The 26,755-nt window shown below is 45.0% G+C and overlaps 2 protein-coding genes and 2 long non-coding RNA genes across 7 annotated transcripts in view; 1 reads left to right on the plus strand and 3 right to left on the minus strand.

Annotated features, from left to right (window-relative positions):
* Positions 1-2,152: 2,152 nt before the first annotated feature.
* Positions 2,153-12,576, minus strand: LOC135919964 (uncharacterized). Its single transcript, XM_065453986.2, has 6 exons — positions 11,842-12,576; positions 11,058-11,107; positions 10,313-10,363; positions 9,675-9,704; positions 7,564-7,626; positions 2,153-2,303 (listed from the first exon to the last, which is right to left on the minus strand). Exons 1-6 carry the CDS (start codon positions 12,128-12,130, stop codon positions 2,259-2,261), a joined length of 528 nt encoding a protein of 175 aa, XP_065310058.1. The 5' UTR covers positions 12,131-12,576; the 3' UTR covers positions 2,153-2,258.
* Positions 12,577-13,985: 1,409 nt separating this feature from the next.
* Positions 13,986-21,016, minus strand: LOC139056371 (uncharacterized). The gene is made up of 3 exons (XR_011512318.1): positions 20,900-21,016; positions 17,872-17,937; positions 13,986-14,600 (listed from the first exon to the last, which is right to left on the minus strand). It is a non-coding gene; the product is annotated as an uncharacterized lncRNA (long non-coding RNA).
* On the minus strand, positions 15,559-17,814 carry LOC135919973 (uncharacterized). 3 transcript variants are annotated; one of them, XR_010570123.1, is made up of 3 exons: positions 17,638-17,705; positions 17,426-17,570; positions 15,559-16,512 (listed from the first exon to the last, which is right to left on the minus strand). It is a non-coding gene; the product is annotated as an uncharacterized lncRNA (long non-coding RNA). The 3 variants fall into 3 exon arrangements; XR_010570121.1 differs by having other exon boundaries at positions 17,642-17,704; XR_010570120.1 differs by having other exon boundaries at positions 17,426-17,814.
* Positions 21,017-21,034: 18 nt separating the features above from the next.
* PolrMT (mitochondrial RNA polymerase) overlaps positions 21,035-26,755 on the plus strand; it is a 78,865-nt gene continuing 73,144 nt past the window's right edge. For both annotated transcript variants that reach the window (XM_065453974.2, XM_065453982.2), the window contains exons 1-4: positions 21,035-21,341; positions 21,494-21,607; positions 21,941-22,137; positions 24,593-24,988. In XM_065453974.2, the coding sequence (XP_065310046.1) occupies positions 21,185-21,341; positions 21,494-21,607; positions 21,941-22,137; positions 24,593-24,988 (864 nt within the window). In that variant the 5' untranslated portion in view covers positions 21,035-21,184. The remainder of the gene's footprint in view (positions 21,342-21,493; positions 21,608-21,940; positions 22,138-24,592; positions 24,989-26,755) is intronic.

Here is a 26,755-nt window from a genome sequence, read left to right on the forward strand (position 1 = left end):
GAAGTGAACATTGCAAGAGGTAGTGTTTCTGCAGGGGCGTAGCCACAGGAGAAGGGCGAACCAAGCACGTGACCCCCCCCCCCCCCCCACCCTCCCTTCGGAAATTTCTGTGTACCAGGAATACCTGCCGAAAAACTACGTGCAACAACACATACCTACCCCGCCCCTCTTCCCCGCTCAAGTGCGCGCCTCCCCCGTTTGCAGAGTGCACGTAGTGCCGGTAGCTTAGTGTGCGCTCTGCTTTCGACGTTTCGTTCTCGTTGAAGCGAGAGATGCACGAAGGTCAATTAGCTTGCCTCTGCCGCGGTTCCTCACTCCAGAATTTTTAGATCGAGCGAGATGTGTTCATGTTTACCTGTGCGCGCGTGACACCGTGCTGGGTAATTTAGTTAAAACACGTTGGCGGGCTAGTTGGTTTGAATCCATGATAGGATGTGTAAGCGCGACTGAACAAGCACGTAGAAAGAAGCAGACACACAGAGACAGTGCTGTCTCCATGTGTCTATTTCTTTCTATATACGTCCTCGCTGAGTCACGCTTACGCATTCTATCATCATTACGCCCGATAAAACTACTTACTTCGTACAGCTATCTACTAATTTGCTATTGCACTCGATGCTTCGGCTTTCGCGCGGAACTGCGATTTTCTTTTTGTGTGTGTGTCGCTGAAAAACCGGCCGTATAGGCGTCCGGCGCTGTTGTCCCTACGAGCGGAAATTCTCGTATATACGTATGCCTGGCTATGTGACATGCGGTATATGTGGGTTATATGGCCACACCATTCTATCACCAATGTTGCTTGTGCCTTGTCTCACATTCTTGACAAAGTTATTCCTCGGAATTTTGAGCATGACATCCCACAAACAAATGTCATGAAAGAATACACTGACAGCGCGTGCCTTTTGTATTAAATCTTCCAAGACTGAAATAGTAAAAGTACGAAACAGTAACAGAAACCTGAAAATGATGTTTTTTTCTTTTTTTTTTTAATGGGGCTGTGCACTTGGTACCTCCGGCATCGGCCCACGCAAGAGCCCGCGTTTCTACCAGAAAGCTCGGCTTCGTGCATAGTGTTCGCTGCCAGCGTTTCCCGGTAAACATTAGGGTGGCATACACTGCAGTTGCCGGGAAGCGCGAGAAGCAGTCGGGGATCTTTGAATGCTAGCGCCTTTCACACTTAAAGGCGAATCTTAAGAGGAAGCTTTAGCTCGGGCCCAACTCCGACGCGGCCTATTCAAATACATGTAAAACGCAAAAACGTTTTTATGAGATAACCCCTGGACCGATTTTGATGAAATTTGTTGCATTTGAAAGAGAAAGTTAAATTCTAGCGACTGTTGGGAGCGCAATTTCGATTTAAGGCTTGAATTTTCTTAAAACGATTTTCAAATATTTGACCGTTTGAAAAAAATAGAAGCACGAAGTTTACAAATTCATAGCTCTGCATCAAGAACTGATATTCCGGTTCTGTAAACGGCATCCATTCGATCATTCAAAGTGGACAAATTCAATATGTCATTTTACATCTTACGTGAATTTGTTACGTTGGTTACAACGGTTTTGCAAAAGTTGTATTTCCCTATGATTAAACTTTTTTTTTATATTCATGTGTAACATATCAATTTTGTCCGCTTTAGATGTACTATTAGATGCAATTCACAGAATCGTATTATCATTTTTAGTGGTTGAGTTACAGAGTTGTAAGCTTGATAGTTTCGTTTCATGAAAATTTTTGATTTTTGCCAATTTTGAATAGAAAATTGACGACCTAACTCAAAAATTCGAAACCAACAGTCACTAGATTTTAAATTTGTCTTTTAAATGCAACAAACCTCGTCAAATTTGGTGCAGTGGTTGCCGAGAAAAACGAATTCTCCTTTTACATGTATTTAGATAGGAGCACTCGAGCTAAAGCTTCCTCTTAAGCGCCCTCCAAATTTTTTTGTATCACTGGTGAAATAAAGAAATGACACTGTTGTGGCTGGAGCTCATCACATGTGTATGCGTGCGTGTACGTGCGTGTGTGGGTGCATAGCATGTCTGGCCGTCAGCAAGGCAAAAACATTTCCGGCTTCTTCGTAAAGGCCAGCGTCTCTCCCCCCCCCCCCCCCCCCCATCTCTCTCTCTTTATGACAATTGATGACACACGCAGTGAATAAGTAAATCAGACAATTTATTTACGAAAAGCTGCCACAAGTGCAGTGCCCACTCAGAAGTGCCCACTCGGAAGTGGTTGTCTTGCAGCAGGAGTGAAAGCATTACGACCTGGACGCCAGTTTAGCAGCTTCGCGACCAACGCACACCTGAAAAACAAGCAAGAAAGGTTAGTATGCGGTAGCCGAAAAAGTCGGTGCTCGGGAGCAGGTGACGTTTTTACATCTTCGAATACGCTCCAGACTAATAAAAACATTGTTGTGTATAGGGGGCGCTGTCAATTATATAAAGTGTATATAAGCGATTGCCATGAGAATAAAGGCAGTTCCGTGGTTCCCCGTCAATGCATCGTCTTGTCTTATCAGTTGGCGCTTCGCGTCACAACAATCTGGCGCAGTCGGCGAAGCTAGCGAGCTAGCGACGAACTATTTTCCCTTACCTGGCTCCGTGCTGTTCCAAGGGGCGTCACCTACGAAATGGCAGCGTACGGACTACCGCCATTACCGCCTTTCCTGGAGACTCCTGGGGATGCGACGATTCCATGGGAGCAGTGGCGCGAGGATTTCACAAATTTTCTTGAAGCGACGGGGATGGACGCGCAACCGCCACTACGGAAAAAGGCCATTCTGCTGCAATGTCTTGGGGTCGAGGGACGCCGTGTTTTTCGCACATTGGGCCCAGAGCCGGCACGAACGTCAGACACGACAAAAGCCGGGCCGGAGACAAGCAAACCAGCAGGAAAAGACAGGACGGAGGCAAGTGAAGGGGATAGTTACACGGAGGCGTTGAGCCTATTGGAGCGGCAGTTCTCAAGCACCGTCAACGTACTGGTCGAGCGACGTCGATTCACGTTACGTCGGCAACTGCCGAACGAGCCGATACGAGAGTACGTCAGTGCTCTCCGACAGTTAGCAAAGACGTGCGACTTCGGGCAATTCTTGGAAGCGGCTCTGCGAGACAGGGTTGTTGACGGAGTACGGAGCACTGAGTTGCGACAGAAATTGCTCGTGAAGGGGTCACAGCTTACGCTCGCAGAGGCAGTGGAAATGCTACAGACGTACGAGCAGGCAGCGGAGGGGGCTGCGATCTATGACCAAGGGTCGTCACAAACGGACATAGTGCAGCATGTATCTCAAGGCAAAAGTCCAGACAGCGACGCGGCAATGACGCCGGTGCGCAAGTGTTACCGGTGCGGCTCTACAAGGCACCTAGCTAATTCACAGGAATGCAAAGCACGGGGGAAACGTTGTTCCCAGTGCCACAGAATGGGACATTTTCGAGCGGTCTGTGGCAGGTCGGCAGAGCGGGACGTGCGGACGGTCCGAAACGACGGCGCTAGCGAGGAGGACGTGCTCACTGTACTGGCGGTCAGACAAGGGGAACGAAGGACTTTGGTCGTTGATGTCGTTATTGAGAACGAGCCACTCCAGTTGCTGGTAGATACTGGGTCGTCGGTGTCTATTTTGCCAGACCACGTTTATCGAGCCAAGTTCGCCAACAGCTTTCCTTTGACTGCGGCTTCAGCGACGCTGCGGGATTTTTCACAGAAGAAAATTCCGGTCTTGGGATGGTTCACAGCCAGAGTTGTACGCGGGAACAACTCGGCTTGCCTTCGATTTTACGTTGTTCCCCAAGGCATGGCATTACTAGGACTGGATGGGGTCCACCAGCTACAATTGCACATCATCGGTTCTACACTGGAGTGTTTGCAAATCACGGTCAGCCCCCAGTCGCTTCCTCCTGAATTATGTGAGTTTTCCTTTCTTTTCGCTGATAAGTTGGGATTAGCGAAAAACTTCGTACATTCTGTGAAGCGGCGTACAGATGTAAAACCAGTAGCAGCGAAGGTTCGACGTTTGCCCCTGACGCTGCGAGAGAAGGTAGCGGCTGAACTGGCAAGATTATTGGATGCAGGCATTATAGAAAAGGTCAGTGCTGCGGAATGGGTGTCTCCTATAGTGGTTGTGCAGAAGAAGGATGGAACTATTCGTCTATGCGTCGATTTACGCGAGCCGAACAAAGCAGTAGTCATTGATGGATTCCCTTTGCCGCACACTGAGGAACTGTTGCATGCGCTGAGCGGAGCAGCATGGTTCTCGAAACTGGATCTTACTGCAGCCTACCATCAAGTGGAATTAGCCGAAGATAGTCGCGAATTAACGACGTTTATTACGCACGAAGGCTTATTTAGGTTCCGCAGAGTGTGTTTTGGCCTCGCATCGGCACCAGCCGCGTTTCAGCGAATGATGCAAGAAATCTTGAAAGGCTGCAAGGGCGTGATGTTTTATATCGACGACATCATAGTCTTTGGAAAGACTAAGAACGAGCACAACCGTAACCTTCGCGACGTATTGCATCGGATCGCTGAGGCGGGGCTGCAGCTAAACCAGAAATGCTTGTTCGCTGTCAAGGAACTCTCCTTTTTGGGTCATCGTGTGAGTGCAAGTGGTCTTGCCCCACTCAAGTCAAAGATGGATGCTGTGATTAAAGCACAAACGCCTGCCGATGTAGTCTCGCTGCGGTCTTTCCTTGGGCTCGTAGGCTATTACTCACATTTTCTTCCCAATTATGCAGAGGTGGTGGAGCCGCTGCGACGACTTCTTCGTAAAGGACAGAAGTTCGTGTGGGATCAGAGCACCGAGGAGAGCTTTTGCAGGATCAAGGAGATGCTGTCATCATGCGGGGTGGTGGCTATGTTCAATGAGTCTTTGCCTGTACAAGTGACCACTGACGCCTCGGCATATGGACTGGGAGCTGTGCTCCAGCAGGTAGTCGACGGAGAAGTACGTACAGTGGCATTCGCTTCGAGGACACTAACTCCTACAGAACGCAAGTACTCTACCGGGGAACGAGAGGCGCTGGCATGTTTATGGGCTTGCGAACATTGGCACGTTTATCTGTGGGGCCGCAGGTTTGTCTTACGAACTGATCATCAGGCTTTGGTGACACTGCTGTCCACAAATGGGGTTGGAAGACGCCCACTGCGTATTGAACGCTGGTGTGCTAGACTTTTGAGATACAACTTCACTGTGCAGTACACAAAGGGGAACACCAATGTCGTTGCGGATGCACTTTCTAGGTTACCTTTGACCTCTGCAGAGGACGAACCGGTGGAGGAAGTAGTTGCTGTGGTTTCCAGCATGATCACTAAGAGTGAGTTGCAAGCAGAAACAGCTGATGATTCATTATTAAATGAGGTGGCGCAGCATGTTACGTCCAGATGGCCGGAAAAGGGCTGTTTAGCTGGAAATTTAAGGTCCTTTTTTCGTATAAAAGAAGAGCTGTCGGTGATAGACGGGCTACTGTTTCGCGCGGAACGGGTCGTTCCCCCATCGACACTCACTTCCAGGCTGGTCATGATGGCACATGAATCACATCCAGGCATTGTAAGGACCAAACAACGGTTAAGGGAACAGTACTGGTGGCCCGGAATGGACAGGGATGTGGAATCGCTGGTTAGCAATTGTGCTATCTGCAAAGCATCAGATAAATCGGCAAAAACCGTAATTGCCCCATTGGAGCCAGTAAAGTGGCCCGAGAAGCCGTGGGAAAAGCTGGGAATCGACATCGTTGGGCCGATGGAGCGAGCCCCTCCGGAGTGCAGGTTTGCAATCACTATTGTTGATTACCACAGCAAGTGGCCCGAGGTGGCATTTGTGTCCACAATCACTGCACAGGCAGTAGTGAAAGTGCTTTTGGAACTTTTTGCGAGAGAAGGGTACCCGAAAAGCATTGTGACTGACAATGGGCGTCAGTTTATGTCGACATGTTTTGAGCAGTTTTTACGAGATCGGGGAATCCAGCATTGTGTTGCAACATTGTATTACCCGCAATGCAATGGTCAGATTGAGAGGTTCAACCGCGTTCTCAAGGAATATATTCAGGTTGCGGCATTGGAACGAAGACCACTGAAGGAGGCAATCTGGGACTACCTGGGTGTTTACAGGGCCACCCCACATGCAACTACAGGAGCGTCACCGGCTTACCTACTGCATGGAAGAAGACCCAGAACAAGATTGGATGTTGTTGGCCTCCCAGAAAGGGAATTTTTCGAGGAGCCGCGTGCCGCCATGGAAAAGTTGAAACAGCGCGTTAAGGAGCAGCAACAACGAACAAAAAAGTACACCGATGAAAAACGAGGTGCCAGAGCGTCTACCATTGAGCCAGGAGATTTCGTAAAAATAAAGCAAGGCGGACCAAAGACGAAACACAGGTTTTCTTTGCCGATCCAGGTGAAGAGACGAGTGGGCACGAATTCGTTTTTGCTGGCAAACGGTACGAAATGGAACGCATCAAAACTAACAGTAATTGGTAAAGTTGGGACAGGACAGGCACTAGCTGACGCGGTTACAGCGCAACGCAGTGCGGCCTCGGGGTTTTCCTGCGACCTGGATCTTCACACAGGGAAGATGGCGGAGCAAAATACCCCTACCGCCGTCGAGAATCAATCTGAAATGGTGCCATCAGAAGACACCCAGGGAAGCGCCAGCCATTCTGACGGTGCACAGCCCACAGTAACGGAGTCTATCCTAGAGGTTCCCGATCAGCAAGACAATTCTCGATCGCAATTGGCCACAACCACAGCACCATCTCGCACCAGGCCGGAACGAACAAAGAGTGCCAGCACGATATCAAGACTACGAGCTTACCTGACAGTAAGAACGTCGTTCTTTTCATGTGATGTGAAATGAGTGCGCGAAAGTGGATTGATTTTATTTCCTTTCTTTTTTTGTTAATGAGGGGGAATGTGTTGTGTATAGGGGGCGCTGTCAATTATATAAAGTGTATATAAGCGATTGCCATGAGAATAAAGGCAGTTCCGTGGTTCCCCGTCAATGCATCGTCTTGTCTTATCAGTTGGCGCTTCGCGTCACAACAAACATGTTATGTTGTTTCTACACCACGGAGTTCGTCGGCGCGGAAGCTTTTTCACTGTGCTGTCTACCGCATACACTCACACCCTGCAAACAGTGAGCAAAACGAGAACAAGGTGAAAGCAGGAGCCAACGTTTCGACATGCGGACTTGTATTCTTCAAGGAAAAGAAGACAACAAGAAGAAGACTTGAAGAAGACAAGTCCACTTGTCGAAACGTTGGCTCCGGCTTTCACCTTGTTGTCGTTTTGCTCATCTTTTTGAATTTCCATCACCCGCCTTCCCCCTGTTCTCTCTGCATACAGTGGTGATATATACACATACACAAGCGCGTATATATATATATATATATATATATATATATATATATATATATATATATATATATATATATATATATATATATAAATTTAGCGATAATTACAGTAAGTATTCGCTTAATAATAACCCAGCGTGATGTGCAGCGTATCCATGCAGAACGGATGAGGATGACCTACTGCAGCCATGAACACACACAAATATATAAAATACTGACTGTAAATGCATTCCACTTGGACCGGATGCCGCGGGCAACTTCAGGGGTGGGCGCGTAGCGGTCCTGTGAGAGGCAAGAGAAGCGTATACAGTTAAGAAGTGTGCTGGGCAGGTTTTAGGGAGCGGTTAGAGATCCGTCACTTTTCCGTTACTGAAGAACAGGTTCTCGCGTTGTATCGTTGGCGCAGAAGCTACACGCATTCCCGAAGCTTGGCCATGCCGAATCGTGACCGTTTCTCTTGGCGTTTTCGACACTGAAAGGCCGTATAGGTTCTTGGACATTGCCCAGTAGTCTTCATATCTTGAGAAGGGAAGTATAGATATTTATATTTTCTTTAGGCGCCCACCCAATACATCTGCATGGCTGTATTCTGCATTATCTTTTTCCATTGGGCATGAGGCCACCTATTACATAAGTAAAGCCGGTTTTGCTACTACGGAGCAATGTTTCTTTTCTGGCGGAGAGACGGCCTGAATTGCTAAGGATGCATCGGCACCGCAGCATGCAGCATCAGTCACAAGCAGGCAAGTGCGGCTCCTTCTCGTGTACGCTGTGAACTGTTAAGTGTGGTTACAAGGCTTCGATGTCGCTAATCAGTTTTATGGAAGGTGCATGAAAGCAAGCAGAATGCCTCTCTAGCAATACTCTAGAACTGTATAATTATACCTAGGCCAACCTCCAACGATATATAATGAACAAAGCGCACCCACTGTCAACTACCGGTTCTTTTGGGTTGTGTAGTGCATCCGAAGTAAGCAGTTAGTCTTCGGTGGTCGATCATGCTGCTATATTCGGAAATTTACGTGAGTATATATGCCCAGCTCACTCTGAAAGCTTCCACCGCGGCGCTTCTTTTGTAAGATCGCGCTATATGGCAGAACAAGCCTGTATACAGCGTTGCATATACACCCAATGCAACTATTATACGCAAGGGGAGCGGGGGCATGAACTTTTTTTTGTTAACTTCCGTAACCGTGCTAATTGTGTTATTTCCTTACTCCTAAAATCAACGAATAAGTGTTACGTTTTGAAATACGCGTATAAACATAATATGTCATAGGATCGAAAGGCCGAGTGCGGTTTTACTGATGAAAACCTATTAAAGTTATATATAAATATATATTTGAAAGACAAGCGTTACTGGCGACTGTATCGGTATTTGAGTAAATACACCTTAAGAAATGCAAATTTATTTCAACGTTATGTTTTTCATCGAGTAATTTATATATACAGCGTGTTTCAGCGTACACTTTCAAAAATTTATAATTGGCTGTGGCAGATAGCACAATTCTAGTCTAAGAGCTGGTCTACCCGAAGAGGCAGACATGCAAAAAAATTTGAATGCATGATCGACTAATTCACATAATTCACTAATTACGTTTTGACTAATCCCCTTATGGCACATTTTGCAATTTACGAATTATAGCGGGTGAGACTGCAAGGCATATCCGCTTGAAAGAAATCGTGTGGATGACACGATTTACGGCACATGCGCCATAAATGTTGCGGCAAAAATGCACTGTCCTTCCACTTACTTTCTTAACAAAATGCCGTGTTATGCATTGAAGCACAAAAGTAACTGGAAAGCCAATGCATTTCTCCGCAATGTTCGGGAATCAATATCTCGAAGCCGGTGTCATCCTGATAATTCGTTCCAAGTGGATCCGCCTTGCAAACTTCACGGCTAGAATTTGTAAATTGCAATATGGGCCATAAGGCCCATATTATTAAAACGCAATTAGTGCATTTTTTAATTAGTCGATTATGAAATTGAAATTTTTGTACCTGTCCGCCTCTCCGAGTAGACCAGCTTATGGACTAAAATTGCGCTATCCAGCTGCCACCGACGATATTTTATAAAAAACTTTTGAAAGTGTTCGCTGAACCACCCTGTATATGAAAGGGCAACAGCGAAGCGCGGCTCACCGTCCAACTCCTCCGCGACTTAGAAGTGTGACGTTAAATGAAGTTGTCGTCGAACTCGTCTGTTTCTACGAGATTATTATGATGACTGAACAAAACATTGTATGGTACATATTGCAGGTATACTTCCAAGACTAAATTGATGTTAGTTCAGTTAGCCTAAACATGTTACTGCATAATATACTCACAATGTACTCCAGGAAGTCAAGCTGCTGGTTCTGAAAAATGGATGCAAGCAAAAAAAGAAGTAATTAAATTACCAGAATGCCCATAAACTAAACAGGTAATGCAAATCTAAATTAATTCAATTCCCTGTGGGAATATGCCGGGTCCCACAAGGAAAACGAAACAAACCGCGATACATCTCAACGCCGGTTTGATAAAACGCTCGATACTACGCCATCCTAGTCCGTGCGAAAAAAACTGAAAGTTGTGCGAGCAGTGAAGCGAACTGATTCTTCAATAAGATGTTTTAACCATATTAGCCGGTAAATTTTCCATCGTTCCGTCCGACAAAGCGGATGCGAAGATCAGGGTTTACATTTTTTTGGTTTGTTTATTTAAAGGAAGACGTGGAGGCCCTCGCCATGTGTCAGATTGCAGTAGTGGCTTAGCGAGCGTATCGTCCATGTGCGAACGTCTTTAACTGTCTGTCTGATCTGTTAGTAGCTTGGCAGCTCTCATACCTCCTTCTTTTTGAGTAGCCCTCGTTCCTGTGTGGAGCGTGTACGGCTGATACGGTGTATACGTGAAAGGAATATAGAAACCTCTAGTGTAGTAATTCTGACCTTAAGACGTCAATCTCAAAAGTGAAAGGAATGCTCACCACGTTTTGCGATCCCACTTCTTCCGTGGCTCGCTTGCGGACATCCACTACCTGCAAGGTAAGAATGTGCTTCATTTGCCATGACTTTACACAGTGGCGTATACGTACCGATTGGACGGAAGGACGGAGTGACGGAAGGATGGACTGACGGAAGGACTGACGGACGGACGGACGGACGGACGGACGGACGCACGGGCACACACACACACACACACACACACACACACACACACACACACACACACACACACACACACACACACACACACACACACACACATATATATATATATATATATATATATATATATATATATATATATATATATATATATATATATATATATATATATATTTGGGTAGGTGTTAGCAGTCGTGCAATGATGTACTGGTACGAACAAGCTCTATGTTGCATGCATTTTACTAGAGCGCGGCCACAAAATCCTCACGATAAAATAAATTGGCAATGTCAACCAATTTGTTGACACAGACGCCGTCGAATCATTATTTCTTTTCAAAGTTCTGATTGTCAATCGTACTAGTGTAGTGGAATGATATGTAACCCCGCGGACATCTGTAAATGCAGCTATGAAGCTCTATAACGTGTTAATTCAACAGCACCTCGTACTGGCTAGGCTAGCTTCAAGAACAGGCACTGTATGCGGCACACAAGGACCCGGTGCTCTACAACCGACCGACCGAACAAACACAGACAGACAATGTTTTCCGGCTATATTGTACTTACTGTCGATGTCTCTTCTGCAGTCATCTGAGCTTCTTGAAAACATGCTTGCTCTGAAACATGAATAAGATGCTGTGTTAGAACAATAACGTAAAATAGAAGATACAAATCACGGGGCTCCGTGACAGAAACGCGGAAATGAAATGGCGTCTTGAGAAGTGTGCCTATAGAGGTGGCGCGTGGTCTGGGATATTCTGTTGTAGAATGCGGCCGGTTCCTGAGCAAAGTTAATCGCCTACCGGTATAGATCGACTAAAACAGTGAAGGTTGAGACAAAACGTTACGCATCAGCAGATGCTATTCCTAATACAACACAAGCTATCGCAAGCATGCATTAGGACCAAATTGAAGCGAGTAGAAAAATAAAAAAGGAGCCTTCGTTCTATAAGACACCGCCTAGGAGTTGAGGTTGATCTGAAAGCCGGACGAGCTGTCGCAAATTAATTGAACGCAATTAAATTACAGAGTGAGATGAGAACCATACAACAGGGCTGTCGTAAAATCGAACCCTGCTGTTCTTATTATTTTTGACAGATATGACGCGCCTCCCCTTTTTTGGGACATTTACGCAAGCGAACAAGGTCGCAGATCTGCGGCCGCGTTTCGATGCGAGGGGGGAGGGATAGGGTGCAGTAATGCACGAGTAAATAAATTGAGGCGCAGGTCAAGAGATGCCCAGCTAGGTAGTGAATACTGAGCGCTTCACAAACGGCTTCGTTCACAAGACAGAGTGCGTGCGCTTTCGGGACGTCGAACAGCGTAATATAATTACGGCGTAATTACTCACCGATTTGTTCGAAGCGCCTCGCGATGTCGCCGGGTCCCTGTGCGGGGTGAGCGCTCTCATCGTAGGAAGGAGCGGCGCAAGCGCCGACCAGCAGAGCGACCGCGGAGCACAGTGCGAGCGCGCCAACCATGTTGCCGAGGGTAACTGTCAGGACGAGGAACGGCGGGACTAGACACTGAAGCGGGACTCCCGACTGATGACAACGCTTGCTGTGCAATCGCCGCTTAGCCACCCCGCGTCGGCTTATATAAGTGTCGAAGGACAGCGTCGACCACTTGTCACCGCTCATGCTCCACCTCACCTAATCCGCGCAGCTCAGTGATATCTACGCGTCCGACCAACGCCACCTAGAAAGGTGGTGTTGGTCCGACAACTTCGAGTGTGCATAAGGCTCGGCCGTTGTCAGCCGTTAATTTAGCTCCAGTGCGCGGATCTGGTTGACAGAAACGATCACAGACGTGTAGACAGCGCGCAATGGGATGGATTTCTTTCGTTCATTCGAAGAAACGCAGTCGCGGTTCTCTTTCCCGATTCGCTGAAAGGTGGGACCTCCGTAAGGGTTATGCTGACCTGCACGGAACTGGTGAATACACCCCAGTGCCCTCGGTGCTTATCAATACGCCACGTGCGCAAAACACGCACGCGCTGCTGCTTTTCCAAAGATTGCCCCTGTCTGACTCGTCCGGCACGGGGCAAAACCCACGTATATCTCCTTGCAGGTGCTTCGCCGTCTGATACACGTGTATACGTCAGTGGCGTAGCCAGAAATATGGTTCGGAGGGGGGGGGGGGGAGGGGGCTCCTTATCGAATTTGTCGAGGGATCAAATAGATTAATAATACCTGCATTGGCATTGCCAAAGATGCTGCAAACGAATTCTTGAGCGCTACGCACTGGCAAGACAAGTAAACTGTGTATCTTTTCATAAAAGAATATACTCTTATGTCTCAGAAATTGTGCCCGAAATAAGTGATATCAATGCTTTCATGTTTTCTGTCTATTTAATAAGTAAATAAAATATCGCACAAATCAGTTCGAAACCAGCAAAGCAATGCATGCCGCTGATACGAAAAATGTAAAGGCTGTAAAGGCCATGAAAGGAACAACTTGAGGACAAATATTTTAATGAAACTTTGTCATTCAAGAACCTTGTTTACATTTTTGTACATATGCGACGATCAGGGAAAAATCTCAATGACGTTGTCCTTTGTTACAATTTATTGCGCGGGAGCAGCTGTCACCGGTCGTGTATTGTGTGTTATTGCACCGAAATTATAGTCGCAGAAGAGAGCACATATAAAAAGCACTAGTTCTGCAAAATATACGAGGGCGAGTCTAATGAAAGTGAGCCAATGCGAATATATGACAAACGGGGCATTTTATTAAAAAGTAGTCTCCATGAGCATTTAGACATCTGTCCCACTGACTAACGAGTCGTGTGATTCCTGTCTCATAAAGCTCCTTGGGTTGCTGCTTCAAAAAATCTGTAACTGACTCTTTCACGTCATCGTCCGGCACGAATCTGGTTCACTCGAGCTGTTTTTTTCAGATGCTCCAAAACGTGGAAGTCGCAAGGCGACAGACCCGGATGAGTGCCACAACCATGTACCAATGAAGTGAACACATTCTTTTCTACTTCTTTCATCATCAGGATACCCGACTTTGTCATTTCCTGATTCTTGCGGTGAAGATCGACCCACCTCACCCGGTCGTGATCGTATAAATGGGCAATTAATTGACCAACATGCAGTGGCGTAGCTAGGTCGTCTGGCACCCGGGGCCCGTAGGTCTTCTGTCACCCCCCCCCCCTCCCCCCTGGGTGTAGTCGAGGAAGGCGAGGACATCGACAATTTCCGGGTGTCGTCAGACGTATATGACACCTCCCCCCCCCCTCACCACTGGCCCCTTGCACCTGGCCAGCCCCCCCCCCCCCCCTTGCTACGCCACTGCCAACACGAATCCAAGAACATTGACACTGTTCACTTCAAGTGACCCCTTGCACATGCACCACCCGTTTTCCTAACCATGGCACTCTCACTCACAAACCGGGTGACGTCGCCTCTGGTAACAAATTATAGTCATTTTTCTTTGCTCTTTAACATGCAAACGAAAGAAAAACAGCCGTTACTCTGTTGAACACGGGTATAGGTTGGCAAGGCTTTATCGTGCACTTAATCTCTTATAACGAGTGGCAAGCGTAGTTGTGTACTGAATGTCCTGCGAAGACTGCTTCTTCGGCCGGCCGCTACGAAACAACGCACACGTCAACGCGCCTCTCATCGCACCACACACAGCATGGCAACATGTTCAGTCCGCAGACGCCATGACCACCACGTCGCTGGGGTATCGCGGCCGATACAGGGCACGCCGAGGCTCTCTTCAAAAAAAAAAAAAAAAAAGCGAAGGATTTGCCGTCTGCGTCGCTGGTAGATGTTTTGGCGAGACGATCGACACGACTCGAACTCTTACGATGCGCGGTTTCCGTCACACCATCGGGTGGCGTCGGTACACAGCGTGACGTCCGTGGGCCACACATGACACGGGGCGCGGCGCCATTCACATGCGCCCCACGTGCACGGTGCCTGCTCGGATCATGGTGGACAGGGTGAGCATGAGGACGAACACGATGAGCATCACCCCGACGCCGCCGTACCAGTAGCGCAGCCACTTGCGGCGCGACGACGCCAGGACGGAATCCTCGATGCTCCAGCTCTCCGTCGACTTCATGGTCACCTGCCTTCTTCGTCTTCCTTTTCGCCTCTGCAACGTACGTGTCGCACTGAATGCACGGACAGCATAGAAGCGGCTATTCGACGTTGGCGTTCATCCCTCCCGCCGGTGCGCCAGTGCATGCACTAAATTTTGTCGCGGTCAGTGAATCAGCCAAACCTTCCTCGTGTCATTACCTCGATCAGTGCTTATTCCAGACCCAAATTGGTTTATGAAAGCAGTATAGACGTGCCCCGAAACTGTTGCGGCCGGCTGTAACATTAACGAAATTTTAGAATTCGAGCAAGTATAAAATATCACTGAAACGCACCAGTGCTTTCTTGTTAAGCGTGCGAGTAGCTCAGCCTGTTTTAATTGTCGACTTGCTAGAGAGACGCATGAACTATATTTCGTCGCAGAATACCATCAAGTACGAGTCGGCGTCTCCCACATGTGGTTTCTCTCCAAAGAGCAAGCTCGTACGCCCCGTGATCATATTAGAACCGGCGCATCCAGCAATACATAGCCGAATCGTATTTTCACTGCGACGACACAGAGTAGGAGAATGATAACTGGAACTCATTTTCAGTAACAATATTATATATATGGCGAACAGCCAGCCAAGATTGTTTTCGACATATATTTCAAACACGCTTAAATTGTGGTCCTGGAATTTGTTAATGAAGGGAAAACCACACATTCACCCGTTCGTGGCAATTGTTACAAAGGAAACCCATACGGGTTCCTCGAAAGAAATTTGTGAATATGTGAATTTAGAAATTTGTGTTATTGTGCGGTGAGCTGTTGCTATAGTTGCCATATATATCTCTCCAAATTTTCACGCTGCATTCTCTGAACAGTGCAAATAACCAATTACGCCGGCTGAAGGCGCATCTAAAGGCTTCCGACAAATTTATTTGCGAATTACCAGTGCAAACGCTTCTCCTCGGGGAGGTGCTATAGCTGCTCCGTGACAGTGATGATGAGGAGCATGATTGCACATTACCAATTTCACGAAAACGTATAACTGTATTGCCTGTAATATCCAGTCGTTGTGCGGATATATATGTGGCAAACTTAGAGAGAATTATAACTTTTTTTTTTCCTCAAGAAGTGGTTAAACTATATCGCAAAACAAAAGCTGTCCATAGCCTGTAGACGCCTTCCCGCTCGACGCAACGCTGATCAACACGGCTTCCCTACAAGAACTGCTGCCGCTTGTTGAGCATGCCGCGCTGGAAAAAACCGCGAAAAAGAACACAATACGAAATATTTCGAGTAAAACGTTCGAAGTCACGTTGTCAAGTGAGAGCAAAGACCACTTGAAAGCTTCAGTCGTTTGACGAAAGTTGAAAGAATTTTGACCCCTCATGCCGCCGCTGACATCAATAGGGGCACATGAGACCACGCTGACGCGGCGAATTTCTTGCGCCGAGTCTAACAGCCGTTAGCTGACTCTCGGCCGGAGGACGCTAATAAAATATACTTTGCCGTCAAAAAGACTGCCGGAGTTTGCTTCTACCCACATTCTGTCCTATCCTCTGTATTGTTTCGTGAGTTATCGCCAAAACAGCGTTTACTGAAGGGCCGACAACGTAGTCCAGATACCACAAGCCTTCGGTCTTCACGGTGACATGCCCGAGGTGGAGGACCTGAAAGTCTCTGAACGTTGTTTCACCGGTGGCATCGTCGACAAGGACTTCCAGGCGCCACTTCAGGGAGTTGATCCACACCGAGACCTTTACGCCCGTTGAAGACAGCGGGATACCCAGTGTGTGCGAAATCTGCAGGTCTCTGAAGCTGGCTTCGTAGGCGAGGCCTCTTTGTTCCTTTGCCTTGAAACCTGATGCCAGTGTTGCCAACACGCCAGCACTGAACACTTCGGGAGTGACCTGAATCGTCGCGCCGGACAGCATCATCGCGGCGTTCCACGGATTTCTTGACTGAACGCCGTACGTCAAAACTGGAAGAGATAGATAGATAGATAGATAGATAGATAGATAGATAGATAGATAGATAGATAGATAGATAGATAGATAGATAGATAGATAGATAGATAGATAGATAGATAGATAGATAGATAGATAGATAGATAGATAGATAGATAGATAGATAGATAGATAGATAGATAGATAGATAGATAAAATACCGAGAGCTCCCATTATTCACTTCATTCCTCGCGATCATTTATCGTGACAGCAGATAGAACTAAAGTCCCTTTGTGCAGTTCCGTGCAAATCATGTTTAAGGTTCCCGACCACTTGCCATTTTCTCCAATGCTATGCAAATATTTTGGTCTAACCCGCGAAATCTTTTGCAATTTTTCTCCACTCTCCTGGAAATCCTCTTCAATCTACTCCAATTATCTCAATTGGCGTTTCACACCATACCATTTTACAAATATTCTCTTGCAGAAGTTATTTTATATTTACTTATGCGGTCTTTTCCCGACTTCGGCGCGGTAAGTGTACCTATACAGCCTGAGCCTATAATTCCATACACTGTGTGCGCCACTCCACCATGAGCAGCCATCAGCCTTGGTAGCCTCGCTGGATGCACTTGTTTTTTGCTTGTCATGAAAGTTAAATATTTCGTGTTCAAAATATATTTCATCGTAGTTAGTGATGTTTGTGGTTTTCCACATATTAAATATTTAATGAAGCAGGCGTGAGGCGGTAACTCAGTGCCTGAACAGGATCTAATCACAGGAACAGGTTGCTCAATTAAACGCATTGCTATGCCTGTGCGCAGCTGCGCTCTTTCACTCTTGAAAAGCGTTCTTGTTTTCCTTTTTTTGCCTTTACTGCATGGGCAGCAAACTAGAAAGTTTATTGGTACCTGGAGAGTAATTAATAACGCTTAGTTATTTTGATTACCTGCATCGATGCAAATGAAGATAATAAAAGCAAATACACTGGATTGTAGAACGGGACGCCTGTAGTCCATTTCTTTGTATCCGGGCGAATTTCGGGACGGACTCGGCTCCTCAAGGCACAGCACCACTATGCCTTATCTCCGGCCCTGTGAAAAAGTGCCTTGTTTCATAGCGTTGTACGTTCTATACCACCGCTAACAATCCTAAGTATACTTGCAAGCGCATGACGTGTAGTCTTCTTGTTGCCAATGTCTCAACATAATGGCATATACCCACAAGGGGGCTTCATCTTAAGAACGTGATAATGTCACCAAACAGACGAAAAGTGATAAAAAAATGGGGCGACACGGCAAAAAAAAAAGTTTTCCTATATAAATAGAATCAGATATCTCAGCGCAAGAACAAACAGAAGGAGGGAAAAGAAAGTGGACCATCTCTGGCGCATACCCTAAGCAGCGTAGTCTTGGTTGATTTTGCTTCTTGAACAATGGTGATTACGCACTACGGAAAAGCCTGCAGTAAATGGGAACAAAAAGATAAAAGTCAGAAAAAAAAATACTTTTAACATTTTCAGTAGTATTACTGTTTATATCGTTAATTTCTTTACACGCTCTGTTCACTGCAGTTCAAGTTCTTTAAATCTGCTCCGAATTCCTTGGTGCCAACGGCTCTTTGTCTCATATTTAACATTGTGATTTCTGAATAACGGGTTATCCTAGCTTTCTGTACTGCTATATTATTATCTACACAATTTAATACTTCTTGCGAGAACACCAGACAGCTCACAACTGAAACTGGGATTGAAAAAAAAAATAACGAAGTGAATTTGATGTATTTCAGTGCAAATTATAACTAGTACAATGAGGATGTGGGTTTATTGCACATACATATAGGATAGTGTAAAGATGGGGAATGCGGGAGATGGAAATTCAAGACGATGAGCAAAACGTGAACAAGGTGAATGCAGGAGCCAATGTTTCGACACGTGGACTTGTCTTCTTCAAGGCGACATATGCTTTCCTAGCCACAGTATATATAGGTGGGGTTCTTCTAAAGGGGAGAGGGTGTGAGGCGGGAGGACGCGGAAACTAGGGAAAATGTGTTAGCGTGTCGAATTGAGAGTAAAGGAACGCTGTGTAGAAAGTCAAAGCCAGGGCACCCCCCCATAAGGGAACGCTGTGTACAAGGTCAAAGCCAGGGCACCCCCCCCCCCCCCCCCCCCACACACACACACACCCCGGGGTGGGGGGTGCCCTGGCGACTTTCAACGACTTTCAAACAATAAAGTATGGGGTACCACGGATCGTTGCTTTTCAAAACATATATGTATCTGATCTGGGTCTATTAAAAACTAATTCGAAGCTGTTTCAATGTGCAGACGATAGATACAGCGCTTGCCGTCAAGATGTCTGAATATAAAGTAGAGAATCAAACCTTTCAGCAGGATATTAGCAAAGTACTAGACTAATTTTCAGAGAATGCATTATTTGTAAATCGTAAAAAACAGCTATATGTTTCAGAAACCCGCACAAGAATATTCCCCTACATCTGGCTTTATACCTGCACGGTTTGATGTGTTACCCGTGTAAGTGCCTGGTCTTAGTGTACGAACCAGTTGTTAAGTAGCTGGGTGTTCTTTATGACCAACACGTTACGTGGACTGAACATGTTACCTATAAATCAAAAAGGATAAGGGCTGCTGTGGCATTGATGTACAACTACGAAGGAAAAAAAACCCCACTGAATTTGCGGATAACCATATACAAAACATTAGTTGAATTTATATTCATATATGCGATAACATTATATGGCACTTGCTCACACTATAAAACACAAGCCTTGAACAGTACAATTAAATGAAACGTAAATGCAGTAACGTACGGTACACTGTACTTACGGCGCTCCATTGCAGTCAGTTGACGTAGAAAAAAGATGTGTTCTTCTTGGTGCACTACGTATACATCAACTCTTTAATTTTGTTGTGTTTTCGCGGTATTACTTCTCTCATGATTTCAAGATACCAGTTCGCAAAGATGTAACATTGCGTACATTGTGTAACATTGCGTCAAATCACGTTGTCATACTAATTATGGTAGCAAGAGGCGGGAATATTATGTTCCAAGTCATTTTAATCAAATTGACGATGGCCTGTTCGAAATTACCTCCAAAAGAAAAATGCATAAAGAAATTAGAAAATGGTGTGTGACTGTAGGGGCCAATATATAATGTAACACAAAGGTCCTTACATGTACTGCATTGCCTTGACATCAAAATACATTTATTTTTTTACACTTCTTTATTTTTCTCTTTTTATTTTTTAACTTTAGAAACACATAATTGATTTCTGTGTATAAAATCCAGCTTTTGTAAGATGCTGTTATATACACCTGAAATGTCATTTGTTTATTAAGTTTCGTGCAGAACGCTCTGTTGAATTTGGAAAAATAATGGGTGCATGTAATGATGATACAATAATTTTGTGGCACAATTTTGTTATACGCATTTATATCTCTATCTAAAAAAAAAAAAAGAAGCTAAAGCAGTACCTAACCAACATAAGAGGTTCTCATATCCCTTATGTCGATGCCCATTGTGAACTTAGGCCCATATTTTCGTGTGATAAAATTGAACTAAGTATGCAAACAAGACAGAGGTGCACATGAAGATAGATGTTATAATTTGAAGTGATGAACATAGCTCGAACAAGAGGGATGCCTATGGAGCCCACGTTTCAACAAAGAGAGAGAGAGAGAACTTATTTGCAAGAAGGCAGAAAAGTCGGCCTGAATCATACCTGAACTAACGCGCTCTTGCCTGCGACTTTGCACAGGGGGAGGGGGAACGGGGACGTAAAGGTGTGATGAGTGATGGTGATGACAGGGGACTATACAGTCTACGCAAGGGCGTTGAAAAAACATGTTTACATGTTTAACAGTGTCAAGTGAACAACTTGCGTGAGCGTCCCAGCTGGACCTAGTGGTCTGTTTCGTTCTTTTTCTTCTACTCTTTCTTTGTCTTAAAGTACACTTGCCCTTGCTTTTCTATCCTCGAATACGCTTTCAGGCGGTTTCTGAGGCTGCCACTCTGATACGAGACAACCGTGGAAACAAAGGGCCCCGTGGTACATGGCGGAAAAAGTTGCTCCGTGTTTGTTCTTCTGAGATGACGACCGACGACCAAAGAACTCTGGCGTTTTCACTAACGCATATCGAGAATATAAAAGATTCTGATGCATGATTGGATCCACATTGTTCTCTTGTAAGGGCACTTGCATAAATATAAAATAGCTTGAATATGAGTTGTCAGTGCATATATTACTTAGGCATTATTAGCGTTCTCTTGTCAACTACTTACGACCATTTCGCCCTTCTCTGAGAAGCCAAGAAGTTCTAACTAATCAAATCAGCCAAGAGCCTTCTGGACTAAACGTTTTTAGAATGCAGTGAAGATGGAGTGGATGAGTTCATACATTTACGTTTCAGGGTGTCTTCCATCAGAGAATATGGTAATCAGGTTGACGTTTTCAATTGCATCAACAACATCTACTGTAAAGTCCCAAAGTTTTCTGCACACTGGCTGCCATCGATTTTCATACAATAATTACTGTATGAAACTCTATGCTGGCTGCCATTCCGCGCTACTGACGAACACTCCTTGAACCTGTGTAGCCGCGCCGGCATCGCCACTAACCTAAAACATGGCCGCACCCTTGTGAATCTAAAAATGTGCTCCTAGCAACAGCGCGTCAAGCTCGATTGTAATGTATAATTCAGTTGTTAGAAAGTGCTCGCTGGCTTGTGACCATCTGCGTTCAGTGCGGAGACTTGTCTGGACACTTCGCTCTGCAAGTCACACGCAAGGCAGAGCACATTGCGAAGATACCGCAACGACGCTTCTAGAACATCGGTGTATCAATGGTAGGTCGTGTCGTCCTCATAGGAATGGAAATCAATGACTACTTGTGCTTAGCACGCGAAAGCGAGGTTTTAATGCTTTACCAAATGCTACAGACGTAGACGTGGGTTATCTTACGTTATTTGCTCTTGTCGCCCCGCCACCTCTGCTGCAGAAAGAAACCAAGCAATGTCTTACGCAACAAGCGCAGAACTTTCATACAAACCAAAAACGAGGAAGACCAAGGTTGGGAAGCAGAGGAGAAACCAGTACAGAGAGCTGATGAAAGGTATGCCAGCTTATTTAATATCCAATGCCTCATTATTTGCCTGCGTAGCATGAACACCGGCATGAATAAGCGAAACTCGGATGAAAATCTGCGGTTGCGTGCAAACCGTGACTGCTTTGAGCGTTGGTAATTTGCACAAGAATTACATCTGTTAGGTAGCGCATTTTTTAATCTTTTCTTTTTTTGAGAGAGATGTCAGATTTTGTTAGTTTCATTATGTGATAACGTCAGGAAGCTGTTGCCTCTCAGCTTGTCTTTTACTGTTGTCAGCCCCAAGAACGGGGCGTAAAGTGCTCATTTCCGTCTGTTCAATAAGTGACCGATTTCTTCCAGTTCTCGAAGCCCACAAAATGAAACTGGAAGGACCTCCTGGCCAGCTTTCAAATGGAAACACGTATCATAGGAAGGAAATCATACTGACCATTCCGTCAACGTGTAACGTTATATCGTTGCCAATTAATTGCGCCGGCTGCACCATCACTTGTGAAAAATGTGCTTGCAACACTGAAGTGCCCAGTGTAGACAATTACGTAAGTAGCGGTGCATCTTTGTCTGGTTCATTTTTATAAATGAGGAATAGGAATGTCTGTACAAAGATATACACAAAGCAGTTTTCTGTGCATTCTTGTGTACATTTTTCTGTCTAGAACTAGATCAGTTGCACTCGTAAGACTGATGCAAACTTTTCAACGAGGAGAGAGAAGCGTTTCCCTAACGCATATCGAAAATATAAGAGATTCTGATGCATGATTGGTTCCACATTATTCCCTTCTAAGGGAACTTGGATAAATATAATATAGCTTGAATATGAGTTGTCATCATCATCATCATCAGCCTGGTTACGCCCACTGCAGGGCAAAGGCCTCTCCCATACTTCTCCAACTAGCCCGGTCATGTACTAATTGTGGCCATGTTGTTCCTGCAAACTTCTTAATCTCATAAGCGCACCTAACTTTCCGCCGCCCTCTGCTACACTTCCCTTGGAATCCAGTCCGTAACCCTTAATGACCATCGGTTATCTTCCCTCCTCATTACATGTCCTGCCCATGCCCATTTATTTTTCTTGATTTCAACTAAGATGTCATTACCTCGCGTTTGTTCCCTCACCCAATCTGCTCTTTTCTTATCCCTTAACGTTACACCCATCATTCTTCTTTCCATAGCTCGTTGCGTCGTCCTCAATTTAAGTAGAACACTTTTCGTAAACCTCCAGGTTTCTGCCCCGTAGGTGAGTACTGGTAAGACACAGCTGTTAAACACTTTTCTCTGGAGGGATAATGGCAACCTGCTGTTCATGATCTGAAAATGCCTGCCAAACGCACCCCAGCCCATTTTTATTCTTCTGATTATTTCAGTCTCATGATCTGGGTCCGCGGTCAATACCTGCCCTAAGTAGATGTATTAATTCCCTGACCATTTCCTGTGCATCGCTACCTATCGTAAACTTCTGTTCTCTACCGAGGCTGTTAAACATTACTTTACTTTTCTGAAGATTAATTTTTAGACCCACCCTTCTGCTTTGTCTGTCCAGGTCAGTGAGCATGCATTGCAGTTGGTCCCCTGAGTTACTAAGCATCAGCGAATCGCAAGTTACTAAGGTATTCTCCATTAACTCTTATCCCCAATTCTTCCCAAACCAGTTCTCTGAATACCTCCTGTAAACACGCTGTGAATAGCATTGGAGAGATCGTATCTCCCTGCCTGATGCCTTTCTTTATTGGGATTTTGTTGCTTTCTTTATGGAGGACTACGGTGGCTGTGGAGCCGCTATAGATATCTTCCAGTATTTTTACATACGGCTTGTCTACACCCTGATTCCGTAGTGCGTCCATGATTGCTGAGGTTTCGACAGAATCAAACGGTTTCTCATAATCAATGAAAGCTATATATAAGGGTTGGTTATATTCCGCATATTTCTAGTAGCCTTTACGGAATCCTGCCTGCTCCTTTGGTTGACGGAAGTCTAAGGTGTTCCTGATTCTATTTGCAATTACCTTAGTAAATACTTTGTAGGCAACGGACAGTAAGCTGATCGATCTATAATCTTTCAAGTCTTTGGCGTCCCATTTCTTATGGATTAAAATTATGTTAGCGTTTTTCCAAGATTCCGGTACGCTCAAAGTCATGAGGCATTGCGTATACAGGGTGGCCAGTTTTTCTAGAACAGTCTGCCCACCATCGTTCAACAAATCTGCTGTTACCTGATCCTCCCCAGCTGCCTTCCCCCTTTGCACAGCTCCCAAGGCTTTGTTTACTTCTTCCGGCGTTACTTGTCAGTGTATATATTACTTAGGCATTGTTAGCATTCTCTTGTCAACTACTTACGGCCTTTTTACCCTGCTCTGGGAAGCCAAGAAGTTCTAATTAATCAAATTATCCAAGAACCTTCTGAACTAAATGTTTTCACAATGCAGTGGGTGAGTTAATACATTTACTTTTTGGGTGTCTTCCATGAGAGGATACCAGGTGTTTTCAGGGAATTTGACAGATCTGGAAGTTTCAAGGGAAAAAATGGGAAATCTTCACCCCTGTTGCTTTGGACCGAGGAAATTGGTACTCGCAGTGGTTGTGACAAAGCTAGTAAAGAAGAGAACGAAGTTTTGAATGGAACCTACATAGTCTGCAAGTAATGGTGTCTTTTGATGGCCTTGTTAATGTGGGAGTGGTCAGGGGGCTAAAATATCATGAAACACATGATTCAGTCACCTGATCTACAGCTTCCTGGTAGTAGTTGTTGAAAATTGAAGGCTGGCATAAGAACCTGGAAATCTAGAAACCACCATTTTTACCTTGTGCCTGAATCTTGGAGTCTAGGCTGTCAGAGAATTTTAATAAAAGCAGTTAAAAAAAAAAGGTGATATCAGGGAACTTGAAAGGCCCCAACGTAGTAGACACCCTGTTATCTTAATCAACTGGGATTTTGAATCATTGCTTGTCTTCTGTAAATAGCTGCCTGCAATGGTGCACATTGAACCATGCTTGCAGGATGAAGTCACTGCAACTGCATGTGCGCCAGCAACTTCGAGCCAGAGCCGCTTGAGGGAGTCGCAGCCCATAGAGGAAGAGGACCTACTGGCTCTTCAAGGAGATGCGGAGCTCATGCCGACCGTGTTGCCCTTCACATCTCATGGTGCCGTACATTATGATGTAGACCTGACGGAAGACGACCAGCATGGGCCGCTGGAAGAATCCGCGACTGTAAAGTTGCCCATTTCGTCAGTTTCCAGAAAGAAGGCGGAGCCTGCCGTGTACCGGCTTACTCCTTCACAACATGAGAAGGTGGCGAAGGTTAAGAAAGCGGACCTTGAAAGGCTGGCACAGGAGATGCAGATACGCATGAGCATGCGAGCCTTTGTTGAAGTGTGTGCACATGCAAACCTGGTGAGTGTACCTACAGCTGTAGCTGATGAGTTTCCTCATTGCATAACGTTTCCATGCTGATTGTTGCGATTTTGCGGCTTACCCTATTTTAAAAAATGGGATGAGGACATTTTTGACTTGTCATTCTTTTAATAAATTGCTGGTGAGTGTCAAAGGGCCCTAAATAATTTATTATAGCAAACCAGTTCCAGTAGCACAAACCAGTTATATACAAATCAAATCAGTAATACAAACTATTGTAAAATCCAGTTGCGGTTTTGACACCTAGCCACTCAATGTGTCATGACATCACGGTGCGCCACAAGCAAGTGCAGTCTGAAGAAATGCGTGCATCAGTGTAGTTTACAATTTGCACCACCATTCTACGGTCTTTGCTACACGCCGTCTTCAAATGTTGTTCTGTGTTATGACAATGACATGTTGATGATGATAATGTCAATGACACCAGTTATCGCATTTTGAGACCAACTTTAGCATAAAAATAACTCTTGAGTAGTTACCACCATCATACTTGCTAAATGTGACCCGTCTACGCGTGAGAAGCTAATGATTGAGTTTACACAATTTCAAAAATATGTGTCAGTGCATCAGAACACCTTTAAAGTGACACTAAACGAAAATATTAAGCCAAGTTAGATGGGTAGATTATTCATCTAGAAGTCTATTATCATTTTATTTGTGCCAATATTGCCAATATATGACTGTTGGGTAGAAAATCGCCACCAAAAGCTCCGCCGCTGCTGCTCCTCAATTCGTATCACCCACACCAAAACTTGGATGAGTTGACGTAATCCTCACAGACTTCGCTCTCTGCCACTCTCTGTGAATCAGCAGGTGTCAGAGACATGAGCATCAGAGAGAGCCAGTGCTGACATGACATAAGTGGTGCCATAGTTCAATATAGATGGTGCCACTCCAATTATTTATTTTGTCATTTTCCCACTTACAAAAGCTTTGTTCTCGTTATCAATAATAGCATTATTATTACATAAGCCTAAACTTTCAATCTAGCTCAACCTAATATTTTATATTTCTTTAGTGTCCCTCCTCTCCTAGCTGATTGTAAAAATGTATAGAAATCGGAAAGTTTATAAGAAATGCAGCATAAATTTTATCATTGTGTGACTCTGCCATAAACAATGGTATCAAGTAAAGCAGCCAAAACTGTTTCATGATATGCCACTCTGAATTATACCTATCATATCTCTACAGCATATTCAAAAATTTTGCAAAGCTTGCAAAAGTGATGTAATCATTTCAGATAAGCTGTAGTCTAATACATTGTACTTTTCTGCTTTATAGGATCTAACAGATACAGTTTGCTTACTTTTGTATCTGTTTTTAATGCAGAGTTGTGTGCCTAGTAACCTTGTGCTTCAATTTTATTTGAAACTTGCTGAATATTGGCAATTAATTATTTAATTTAAAGCCCTAAACCAAAGTGTGCTTCGACACAAGCATAATTTAGTCTTCTCTCACTAAGTGCAACAAATATCATTCAGATTGGTTCATCAATTGTTTAATGGGAGCGTTTCAGCTGTATTTGAAAAGAGAAATTGGTTAGTCTTGAGGCTAAAGTATATATTTATGGATTGCTTATGAAGGACTCTTTATTGTGTAACAAACTGGAGGTTTGACGATTTCTTCTTTAGGGACTTGCTTTATACTTCGATGGCGGAAATGGTGTAAAAGAGATCAGAGGGCAAACAGAAGTCAGTTGTAATTGCTACTAGCATTGCATTTTGGCTGAGCAAACCTACTCCAACT

Source organism: Dermacentor albipictus, chromosome 2, assembly GCF_038994185.2.
Source record: "Dermacentor albipictus isolate Rhodes 1998 colony chromosome 2, USDA_Dalb.pri_finalv2, whole genome shotgun sequence".
In the NCBI taxonomy this organism is placed as follows: domain Eukaryota; kingdom Metazoa; phylum Arthropoda; class Arachnida; order Ixodida; family Ixodidae; genus Dermacentor; species Dermacentor albipictus.

What these genes read in the sequence shown, in the direction of transcription:
- LOC135919964 (XM_065453986.2), bottom strand. Translation starts at nt 12,130, where the DNA reads ATGAGCGGTGACAAGTGGTCGACGCTGTCCTTCGACACTTATATAAGC. An exon ending in AAGTGGGATCGCAAAACGTG is followed by an intron (nt 9,705 to 10,312) that starts GTGAGCATTCCT and finishes TCCATTTTTCAG; the next exon opens with AACCAGCAGCTTGACTTCCT. An exon ending in TTGACTTCCTGGAGTACATT is followed by an intron (nt 7,627 to 9,674) that starts GTGAGTATATTA and finishes TGCCTCTCACAG; the next exon opens with GACCGCTACGCGCCCACCCC.